Source organism: Notolepis coatsorum (assembly GCF_963971535.1).
Source record: "Notolepis coatsorum genome assembly, chromosome: 17".
Taxonomy (NCBI): domain Eukaryota; kingdom Metazoa; phylum Chordata; class Actinopteri; order Aulopiformes; family Paralepididae; genus Notolepis; species Notolepis coatsorum.
This window is the reverse complement of record NC_140181.1, coordinates 69,350,743-69,363,077: the sequence shown is the minus strand read 5'-3', so window position 1 is coordinate 69,363,077 and position 12,335 is coordinate 69,350,743. Positions and strand designations below refer to the sequence as shown.

The following is a 12,335-nucleotide window of genomic DNA, read 5'->3' as shown; positions in this document are numbered from 1 at the left end:
TACACTGGTTAAGCTTAGGCACTCTTTCGAAGTTGGTTAAGGTTAGAGTTTGTCTTATAGCATGGCGATAGAACGCCTGCCCTGATTCCAAACTCTAACCTTAACCAACTTCGAAAGAGTCGCCTAAGCATAACCAGTGATAAACTAGGCGTTAGGTAGTTTGCAGGCTGTTCGACCCGGAAATAGGCGCAGAATTTGCCGTCCCACGATTGCCGCACATGTCACATGACCTGGCCAATCAGAGCGCAAAACGGGAACCCGGAAACACGGACACGTTGGAGAAAAGCTACACGCGTCCTGGTCGTTGTAAAACAGTGACTCCTACAGATCGGTCGGGGCACCTGCACAGCAAGGTCGGGTCCTGGGAGAGGTAGTGTGCTCCTTCCACACGTTACACTGAAAAGAAGTGGGGATTGGCTACACATGTGTCGGAGGAAGCATGTGATAGTCTCCGCCCTCCCAGACCGACGGTAGGGGGCAGAGCGCGCAACGACCAGGTAGGGGATTGGGAATTGGCATAACAACTAACATTGGGATGGGGAAAAAATGGAAAAAGAAAGGGGGAAAAAGAGAAAGTAAAAAATAATAATAATAATTTGATTGTCATGTACACATTATACATGTACATTGGCAGTCAGCGATGGGAATTACGGCTCTTTGAAGAGAGACAGATCTTTTGGTTCAGTTCCTTCAAAACAGTGCCTCATTGTTCTTCTGCAGAATAATCACTAGAATAATTATAGGATAATATTTGGATCAGATTCAAACATAGATACTTAAAGCCCCTGGAAACAAAGCCTCAAATCGTTAAAATGTACAGGTATGTATGATATTAAGCATCCACCAAAGTTTGAATGAAATGATATAGGTCTATATTAAGGTGAGAGGACACCCCCGACAGTCCCTGAATTAAGTAATCTGTCCTCGACCATATCCTGTCCCCAAAAATGTCCTCAATTTGTTCTTACAGCTTTTATCCTTACCGTGTTATAGAAGGCAGAAGGGGAAATGAGATTGTAATGAATCATGCTTGTTGCAATGGTTGCAATGTCCGATTAAAAGAAACTCTGACTTTTGCGCTTGGATTGAGAGTGAGCGCGAGTCACATTACTAGTGGCAGTGAAATGCTTCCCTTGCGAGCCCTCCCCATGGCTGTGCGTGCATCAAAAAAGAACTCCCTCAATCAATTCAATAAATCAACAAATAAACAATAGAAAAACTCAATAAAACCGCTAAAGATTCAGTACAATGAAAATCATGTTTTTCAATCTTTTTAAAAGTTATATTGATCATCTTTTTAATTTGTATTACAAATATTAAATAATAATACATCCACAGAGCCTTTAGAAAGGTGTGGAATAAAGGTATTGCTTCCCCCCCAAAAGAAATATTAAGATTGTGAATGAATAAGGCGGCTGGGTGGCGCAGCGGACATTGCGCTCGTCACCAACGCAAGAGACACCGGGTTCGAATCCGGCTGTCGGTGCTGCCTCCGGCTTGGTCCGGCCGTCATACTAACTCAATTGGCAGAGTTAGCGGGTGGAAGTCGATGGGTGGTAATCTGGACGTTGTGGACAGCGACTACAGGTCGGTTGGGGGACGCCTGCACAGCAGAGACAGGAAATGGCGGGGGTAGTGTGAGCCTCCCACACGTTACACCTCGCCAATGAGAGTCTGCGCTGGCAGGTGAAACGATGTGACAGGCTGCCTCCTCGTGTATCGGAGGGGACACGTGATGCAAGGCTTCTATCCTCCCTACAACTGGCCAGTGGGGGGCATATGCGAGCAACGTTCAAGACAGGGAGGGGAGAATTGGCACAGCGAAATTGGGATGGGAGAAAAGGTGGATCAAAAAAAATAAAAAGATTGTGAATGAATCATTTTAAAAAATGTTGTCAGATCCTAAATGAATGTTGTGTTTACCTTTTATCCAAAGAGCTTTACAACTCAAAGAGCAGTCGTCTGGTAATCGGAAGGTTCCCGGTTAGATTCCAAAGTGTCCTTGAGCAAGACTCTTAACCCCTAACTGCTCCTGATGAGCAGGTTGGCACCTTGTATGGTTGCCTCCGCCGTCTGTGTGTGAATGTGTGAGTGAATGGGTGAATTCGAGGCACAAGTTGTAAAGGCTTTAGATAAAAACAATATATAAATGCAGTCCATTTACTGACTAAAAACGTCTTAAAACTGTGTCATTCCCCCTTTGAGTCACTCATGCTGCTCTGAGTCCCACTCTGAATTGAACAGATGCTCACTATGTCATCTCTAATTCACTGACCTGTGCATTCCCTACTGTTTCTTTTGTGTGATTGTAGCCGAGGTCCAGAGTGAGATTGAAAGGATCTTTGAGCTGGCCAAGACTCTGCAGCTAGTGGTCCTGGACGCAGACACCATCAACCACCCAGCACAGCTCCTCAAGACCTCCCTGGCTCCCATCGTCGTCTACGTCAAAGTCTCCTCGCCAAAAGTATGTCACGGGCCTCATCGTAACCCTTACAAAGTGGACATAGAATGAAAATCAGCCCAAATTCAAACACGAGACATTATATTTCTGGTCGTCTGTTTTTGTTTTGTTTTGTTGTTGTTTACACAGTAAAGCATCTTTGAGCAATGTAAAATCCCTATGTAAATTGAATGTATTATTATTATCTAATCATTAGTGTCATAGTTAATGTGTATAGTTTGGGGGGATGGGTTGAGAGTGAGTATTGCGAGTTGAAGGATTTGCTTCAAATTGTCAGATGTGGCGAGAATGATAAGGGAAACTAAAACATGACCTTTTTTTGTATACATAATATCCTCATGATGTTTTTCCCATACAATATGACCCAATGCAACAGCTTATTGGCTATGGTGTCATTTAATGTTTCAAGTTTCTTTAATAGTTGTCATACAGAAGTACAGAATACTTTCATACAAAATGCTTCTTACTGTTACGCTCCAGAGACTGTGCTAGACAAGATAGTATCAAATAACATAGTGCATGTAATTTAGAAGAAGAAAATGAGGTCACAGTGTTCGGTATAGACATATGTACAATGTTCTGAGTTACCATATAATAATATACAATACTATGCAGTGTACTAATGTACAGTACTATATAGTGCAAAGCAGAAATGGGATGAGGTACAATTTAGGTACAATTTACAGTAAGGTGTACGGGTTGTAGTGCAATCCTTCATCAATAAATATAAAGTGTGGGGAGTGGGTGCTACAGTGTGTTTGTTTAAAGTGGGTGTGTGCTATAAAGTGTGTGGAGTGGGTGCTACAGTGTGTTTGTTTAAAGTGAGTGTGTGCGTGTGGATGTGTGTGCTATGTGCGTTTGGTGGTTGTTGTTGTGTAGTGTTCATTGTTCGTTTAGCAGCCTGATGGCCTGGGGATAGAAGCTTCTTCTGAGTCTTTCTGTGCTCGCCTTGAGACTCCGGTATCGCTTGCCTGACCGCAGCAGTTCAAAGAGGCAGTTGTTCGGGTGACTGGAGTCTTTAATGATTCTCTTAGCCTTGCCCTTGCAACGCTTGTTGTAAATGTTCTGGAGGGTGGGGAGCCCCCCTCCAATTGTGCGTTCGGCTGAACGTGTCACTCTTTGTAGTCTGCTTCGGTCTTGTGCAGTGCTATTCCCAAACCAGGAGGTGATGTTGCCGGTCAAGATGCTCTCTATTGTACATGAGTAGAAGTTCTTAAGGATCTTCTGACTGACTTGGAACTTCCTTAGGCGCCTGAGGAAGTAGAGGCGTTGTCGTGCCTTCTTCACAACACTGTCAATGTGTGTGGTCCATGTCAAGTCCTCGGATATGTAGGCTCCGAGGTACTTAAAGCTGTTGACTCTCTCAACCGGTGCCCCGTCGATGCTGAGGGGGCTGTAGTCCTTGACCCCCGACCTCCTGAAGTCCACAATCATCTCCTTTGTTTTGCTGACGTTCAGGGAGAGGCTGTTTTCCTGGCACCATCCCGCCAGGACCTTGACCTCTTCCAGGTAGGCCCTCTCGTCGTTGGCAGAGATCAGGCCCACCACCACTGTGTCGTCAGCAAATTCCTACAAATATTTAGGGCTTTGGCCGGACTCTTCCCTTTCTTTCTCCGTTCACATTAACAATCTTCAGTCCAAAGTGAAAGCCAGACTGGCATTTCTCTTCCGTAACAACGCTTCCTTCACACGCTCCGCAAAACTCACCCTTGTAAAGATGACTGTCCTGTCCATCCTGGACTATGGTGATGTCATCTATAAAATGGCTTCAAAGGCGGCTCTACACAAACTGGACACTCTTCACCATTCTGCCATCCGCTTTGCCACCAATGCACCCTTTAATACACATCACTGTGACCTTTACAAAACTGGTTGACTGGCCCTCTCTCCACACACGCCGACTCCAACATTGGTTCCACTCCATTTACAAGACAATCCTGGGCAAGACCCCACCTTATCTTTCCTCCCTGTTCCACCTTTCTCATAGCACTTCTGGCACAAGATCTAGCAAGCTCATAGCAAACTATACATCCCAAGCTCCAAGACCACCTTCGGCCGAAACTCCTTTCACTTTGCAGCAGCTTATGATTGGAACGCTTTTCAAGACACCCTTAAACTTACAGCTCTTACTTCACTGACTGCCTTCAAGAATTATACTCAACACGCTCTTAGTAGATCCCTCCTGCTGATACCCCAGTTTCACACTTGCATACACCCTCTCACATACTGTACAACATACAAGCACTCATTCATCTTCATACTCGCACCTAGACACACACATCTGTTTGCATACACATGCGCGTGCGCACGCACGCACACACACACACACACACACACACACACACACACACACACACACACACACACACACACACACACACACACACACACACACACACACACACACACACACACATACATTTCACCCCCCCCCCTACTCCTCCCCTGTTTATTCTTTTGTACATACTGTTGTTTATTTGTTTATGTGTGATTCTTAACTGTGCTTTTATTGTATTATATATATATATATTATAATTATTATAATTTCTTTTTTTATTCCTGTTGGGGCCTCTTGGACCAGATCGACATTGTAAATAAGAAATCTGTTCTTAATGTTTTATCTGGCTAAATAAAGGTAGTATTCCTCCATTGTGTTTCCTCCCCTTAGTTAGCTTTCTTTCTCTCTCGTTATTCTCTTCAGGTTCTTCAGAGGTTGATCAAATCTCGGGGGAAGTCACAGAGCAAACACCTCAACGTCCAAATGATGGCAGGGGACAAGCTGGCACAGTGTCCACCCGTACGTCCCTTTTCCCACAAACCAACTAGTATTTGGTCAAGGGAAGCATGGCTATTCTATGTCCCTCCCACCACAGTCAGGACAGCTGAGACCCGCCCAATTACTGCCGTTGACTAAAAACGCATCAATATCTGAAATAATACAAAAAAAAATAAACGAACCTTCTTACTGTATTTTACTATTAGGTATTTTACCACTATCTACTACTATGTACTATGTTACTATCCATATACTACTACCTACCTTGCTAATATGTCTATACATAAGTTTGACACTGTTTTCCAAACAATAACACTGACCCTTAGCTGCCAGGGATGTACCCCTCCTGCTGACTTGTTGTTCACAATTTGTAACTCGCTTTGGATAAAAGCATCAGCTAAATTACTAAATGTAAATGTAAGCTGCAATCCTTTAGATATGGAGCAGAACCAAACTATACCTGTGATAACAGAAGCAGAAACACAAAACACAATTCACCAAGCACTTAATAATAATAATAATAATAATAATAATAATAATAATAATAATAATAATAATAATAATAATAATAATAATAATAATAATAATAATAATAATAATAATAATAATAATAATAATAATAACTTTATTTGTATAGCACTTTTCATACAGTTGCAGTTCAAAGTGCTTCACAACAAAAAAAATACAGGCATAAGCGAGCATAATAAATATAGAGAGATAGCAAGGTAAGGTAAAGCACAGTGGGATCTAGCATCCCAATGAATGAATGAATGAATGAAAACTTTATTAACAGATTGCAGAATGGGTACAGTGCAGTACAGCTCAATACATACAATTGTTAAGGGGATGCAGACCAGAGAAAGACTTTCGTCTTGTTTACACCAGGGTCCCCCATTTCCAATTCATCGTAATAGGCCTCTGTTTACAGTTTCATTCAGTAATACAAATAATAAAAATAGGATAGACAGAGTACAAAAGAAAGTGCGGTTTGATTTAGTTAAAAAAATAGGCAAAAAAATATATAAAATAGAACGGACATAAAATAGTTCTAACATACAACAGGGTATCTAACATACTGTACAACAGAGCAGTGCATCAGTTTTGAATTACAACAGAGCAGCGCTCTTAAAATTACAGTGCATAGGAGGTAGTGAGATCAATTTGATAGGAAGTGTATAAAAGTAGGCAGGGTAAGAAAAGTGCAGGTAAAGTACAATTTGTGTCAGGATGTCCCTGATGTTTCATTTAAATGCCTAAAATAGGTTTTAGGCTGTCTTTTGAAGATGTCTAGCGAGTTGGCTTCCCTGATTTGTATATAGGAACTTTTAGGTGACAATTTTGCAAAGACTTCAAAATGTCCACACACATTGTCCAATAATAATAGGACCATGCAGAGACAGCACCACAGACGGGGGCTATGAAAACTCAAAGTATTCAGTACTATGTGCCAACAGTGCAGCATACTTAGTATGCATACTTTGTATGGTTACTGCTATGCAAGGGAAGTTAGTGAGTGGTGTGGTGTGTTGATATGTAAATATGAATATTATTTTTAAATGTTCTATCCCTTTTATATTTTTACACTGTTATAAATAGTTTTCATTCCCTTATTTACCCTCTTCCAACGATGCTGTGAGGCGCTGTTGACAACAACGTAATGTCCCCACAGGGGATGATAAAGTTCTCTCTTTTCTCTCATGTAGTCTGGAAGTTACATTATGCTGTGCCCCCCCCCCCGTGTAGGAGATGTTTGATGTCATCCTGGACGAGAACCAGCTGGAGGACGCATGTGAACACCTGTCTGAGTATCTAGACATTTACTGGCGTGCCACTCATCTGCCCGGCTCTGCCCCCCTCAACCCCTTATTGGACCAAAGCGTGGTCACCCCGCCCTCAGCTAACTCCAGCCAACAGGTAAGTTGAACGTGGCACTGAGGTATGAATGCTGACCTATGCTGGTAGTGATGGTGCGTACGGTCGGCCCTCGTCAACTTGTAAAGTCAGAAATCTATAGTGATAGCATTCGGGTGCGCTAGTTAGGTCAGAATGTCAGGACCAATCGGATTCAAGGCAGCAGGTTTAGCAGATTATTAAACCTTTCTGTCTTGATGCAGGTGGTTTGATCATCTTTTAGGAATCCAAGTATGTCAATATCATATTTCTGATGATGTCTCACGACACCCCATGTTCATAATAAAGTTTGTTTGCACCACAAAAGGTGAAAGTGATAGTCAGTGATATGTCACAACTCGTAAACTCCGGTATCATGGAACTTGAGTTTCTAACTCCTTCTGTCTTCATGTGTGTAGTTTTCAGAGACTCAAGAGTTGATAGAGTGATAAGCACCACCACAGACATGCGTAAGTAGGACAGCTATTTCCCCCTCTTCTCCTGCTCCCATGCCTGTCTCTCGTGCGTCAATGTACTACTGAGTTCAGTACATTCAGACGAGGAACCATATAAATCCATTTTGGGTTTTGAGATTAATAATGGCTTTAGTTAAGAGTGCTATAGATAAAATGTTTATGTAATCTTTTTTTATATATAATACATCCACAGAGCTTTTAGACAGGTGTGGAATAAAAGTATTGTTTTTGATTAATTAATTTATCATTTAACTCTTTGACGGCCACGCCCTTTTCCCCATCTGCGCCAGCTTTTCTTGACCATTTTCACGATATTTCACGATCTTTGCGGAGCTATTGTATATTCTATATTATACCTATGGAGACAATAGTATGGCTCATTTGACAGACACTATTTCTACTCCAACATGTAAAAAGAGTTTGTTTCTACACACTGTAGTTTGTAGTTTATTACATGCTAAACAAAGCCCGTTTCCAAAATAATCCAGTCTTTTTCCATAGATCACGAGATAAAACGCGCTATATGCAATAAACCCAAATCGTTCTGGTTGATCCCCTGAAACCCCAAATACTCACAAATCAAAGGTATATACCATGTACACATGTGCCTTCGCAAAATCATCGGGGGGGGGGGGGGGTAGTCTTACCCCGAAAATGTGATTGTTAGAAAACGCTTGGTTTAGGTCCGGTAAAGTAAGACACTGTGATTGTTACAGGTTCGGTAAAATAGACATAGGGGGTCCTTACCTTAGCCAGAGGGTACTCCAGAAAGAATAATTCCAATGATCCCATCGACGATCGCAATTACTTGTTTATATGTAATTACACGTGTTTACGGGAAACTATAGGTTTTGAGGCGAGCAGATCTCCTAGCGAATGCTCTGCAAGTGCTCCTCCCCCTCAGAGCGAGTCTTGACAGTCCAGTTCATTCATTGTCTCTACTGATCCCTTTCTATCAGAGTTCAAAATGGTAGGCGATACTGCCACCTGGTGAGATTAGATCGGCATTGCAATTCCAACGTAGGCAAATGAGCCAGGGACGGCTAGAGTGATCCGGATGATCGTTTAGAACAGGGATCAAAGGAAAAAGATCAAAGGACTAAAAACGTATTATTACATTTTTGGCGCTCAAGCGTTGGCGGTGAAACACGTAATATTACGTGTTTGGCCATCAAAGAGTTAAAAAACGTTTGCGGGTCCAAAATGAATGTTGTTGTTTACATGTTGCATGCATGTACCCCCTCCCTACTTCCCATTTCCCCACATGGAATGCACCTGCTCTAGTGCGACATCTAGTGGCTGAATGTTATCTATAGCTCCTTTAAAAGGTAGTTCATTATTTAATTTTTTTTACTATGTATCACATTCACTTTCCCAAGGTATTTGAATTCACTTTACAACCGCAAATACCAAATACAAACCACCTGTAGTGGCCGACTGTCATTCCTCGATGTGCTGACAGGCGTCCACGATGCACCCGTAATTAGTTATCTACTCAGTACCAAAGTTTGTGATGTAAATATGGAATGTCCCAAGTTGCTGCTGGTACGGTTTACAGGGTTTTATTGTTGTCCAAAGGTGAATGATGGTGAATGAAGGGTTAAATCAGAACAGTTGTCAATTGCTCCATTTGTCAGTTCCAAACGGTGAGACAGATAGGAAAAATGAATCTTCATAACAGGTGCATCGTGGACGCCTGTCAGCACATCGAGGAATGACAGTCGGCCACTACAAAGTAGGAAAAATGAATACACCACCAGCTATCCAAAAGATATTCCTAAACAGCTTCATTAATATGTTCATCTGAAGGGTTCAGTTGTTGTGATTGCTTCACTTTCTACTGGTGTTGCACTGAAACCTGCTCCTCCTCCTCCTTCTCCAGGAGCAGCCTGTACTGTGGGCTGGGGTCAGACTGGGAGGTCACGGTGCACAGAGACCAGGGGGCCACCAGGGGGCAGCAGCCGCAGCCCTCCTCTCTGGGCAGCCGGCCACCACCTCCTTCACCGGCCTCACCTCCTCTGGCCCCGCCCGGGGGTTAGACAGAGGAGGGGGAGAATCCCCTGAGCGATGAAGAACAGGAGGCCGGTGAGCTGGAGGAGGAAGAGGAAGTTAAGGGTAAGGAGGAGAAAGATCTGACCGCCAACACAGCAGACGAAGGAGCCGCCACCTCACTGCTGCCCCCTCGGAGAGAGTACCCTGCCCCCACCACCACACGACTCAGGGCCACTCCCTTCTGCTGCACGCCTACAGGCAACTCAATCAGCAGCAACCCACCGACCAACCAACCGCTAGCATGCCACCCTCCCTCACCCTAACCCCAACCCCTAATCTTAACCCCTACCCTTAACGTAGAAGACCACATACCCCAGCCGACAATTTTGGGCCAACCCATGTGTGTCCACACTGTCCATCCGGGGGCAGGCCGTCCCAGACACAGATGGGCTGGTCCGCGGCTCTCACAGTAGATCGATCACACATATGCGCGCGCACACACACACACACACACACACACACACACACACACACACACACACACACACACACACACACACACACACACACACACACACACACACACACACACACACACACACACACACACACACCGAGACCAGTGTATCCTAATATATAATACTGTAGCGTGGCATACTGTAGCTATCCCAATACAGTACCAAGACCAAAATATGATTGTCTGTAGCTATCCATCGCAGGGTTGTCAGACGTCCGTCCCTCTCTGATGAACCTGTCTCTTTCTGAAGAGGACAGACAGTGACATGTCTTTATGCCACTTCCGTATGTCTTCCATCACCGCACGTCTCTGTGAGCAGTGATTCCAGTCCAACCAAATGCTATGCTGCTATAGGCTGTAGCAGAGTCAGCACAATGTCCACAGTGTTGGGACACCCAAGGACAATTAGGACCTTTCTTTCCTTTATTGCTTGCTTTTTCTCTCCCTTGTTTTCCTCTTGCCTTTATTTTTTTTTAATTGTGTATTTCTTGTTTGTAAACTGTAACTGTCTTTACTGAATTTATATCTTGGCTGTCAGTGTTGCCGTCACATATCCATAGGCATCAGTGATGCAAAACCCATGCATGAAAAAAAGCACAAACCTGCACAAACAACAGTTGCAATTACATTATACATGTATCTGTATCCTATCTGTGAATGTATCAATGCTAGGTTTAATAGCTTGGAAAGGATGAGTGTATTGTTTTGGCCACATATCTGACTGACTGGCTCGGTCCAAGGAGGTTGACAACAAATCATTTGGCTACTCTGCATTCTAAATAAAATTTCAATATTACTTTCAAATAAATGTTCATTCCCTGAAACAAAAACATTTTAAGCAACACACAAAAGCAATACAAAGTAAACAGGTCTTACATTTTGCCTCAAATATTATGCATCGTAACTTAAGGTTGCTATATACTTAAGATGGGTTAAATTATTTCCCACTAGGCTACTGGGTAAATGTGATGCATCCAGTAGTCTATTATACTGTAGCCTACCACTTGTATAGAGATTCCATTGACTGTTTTTACCAATTATTCTATGACCAAAAACAACCATTTATTCAGATTTGGAAAATAACTAAATACACCTAGTAGATTTATTGCAAAACTTCCAAACTATATAAATGTGTAATCAAATAACACGTAATCTTAGTGTATCACCACTTTATGTTACATATGACATGTTACCCGGATTTGTATGGTGACTGAGGGGCTTGGTGATATTTGAACTAAATACTAACGTTGAGTAAAAAGAAAAATAATAATAATACTCTCCACTGTCCAGTTAGTCAAGAATGTATTCTTGCATGCCTTATCACCATACCAGCCTCCTGTTTCTGGCCATATACATTCCACACAACTACTGCTACCACAACTACTCTCCTGTCAGGATTTCTACTCTCCCACTTCTCAACTCAAGGGGCCAACCTGTTGTGTACCTGTGATTCAGGACACCCAGAGCATTCACCCATTCCTGTTTTTCCTGAGAAAGCCTTGTAAATCGTTTCATCTTCTGTAAGCATTTATACCAGAGACACACACCGTTTGTATTTGGATTGAGGAGCAAGTGCAACGTGGTCTTATAACTGAGTGGAAGGCGACCTCTGCTGTTGTGTTTATGTCACGTCACCTGAAACATCTGGGTTGGGTTCAAACCAACTACTATTGTTGCCAGTCATTTATCAGCTGTGTATTGCTCTGCCCTTTGCCAACAAACTGTGCTGGATCTAAATTGTCAACATTATCATTGAGGTGGAATATAGATTTAGAAATATTTTCCGTAGCCAACCGCCATCAGAATAGATGCTGTAATGAATGAAAATCTCAAATGTTTAAAAAAAAAGAAAGAAAAAAAAATTGCATGGGACCTGGTTGTCACTTTTATGTTAATTTGGTTATTTTAAATGTTCTGTTCATTATGTCATGTCTTATACAGTCCTCTCACAGGCACAAAACAAAATGCATTTCACTCCGTCCCGTAGTGCAGCTGTTGTTGTTATATAAAAATATGTTATTTGAGTTCTGTTAAAACACCACATATAAATATCCCCATGTATGTGCATGACATGACATAGAGTGTTCTTCTGACATGAGAAGAGCTTTTCAGGACCGTCCCCATACAGCGCTTTTCACTACACACTAATAAATCAACATATGACTTGCAGCCAATGAATTATTAAGACGTATTTGTACATATTGTATATTCAATGCTCAGTTC

General features: G+C 42.5%; 1 protein-coding gene across 1 annotated transcript in view; it reads left to right on the top strand.

Moving 5' to 3' along the window:
- The window catches only part of cacnb3b (calcium channel, voltage-dependent, beta 3b), a gene marked incomplete at its 5' end in the record, with an annotated part of 43,238 nt that extends 33,626 nt beyond the window's left edge, over positions 1–9,612 (top strand). The window contains 5 exons of the mRNA XM_084333175.1: positions 2,313–2,464; positions 5,163–5,258; positions 6,981–7,151; positions 7,547–7,597; positions 9,486–9,612. Of these exons, the coding sequence (XP_084189301.1) occupies positions 2,313–2,464; positions 5,163–5,258; positions 6,981–7,151; positions 7,547–7,576 (449 nt within the window). The 3' untranslated portion in view covers positions 7,577–7,597; positions 9,486–9,612. The remainder of the gene's footprint in view (positions 1–2,312; positions 2,465–5,162; positions 5,259–6,980; positions 7,152–7,546; positions 7,598–9,485) is intronic.
- Positions 9,613–12,335: the final 2,723 nt, after the last annotated feature.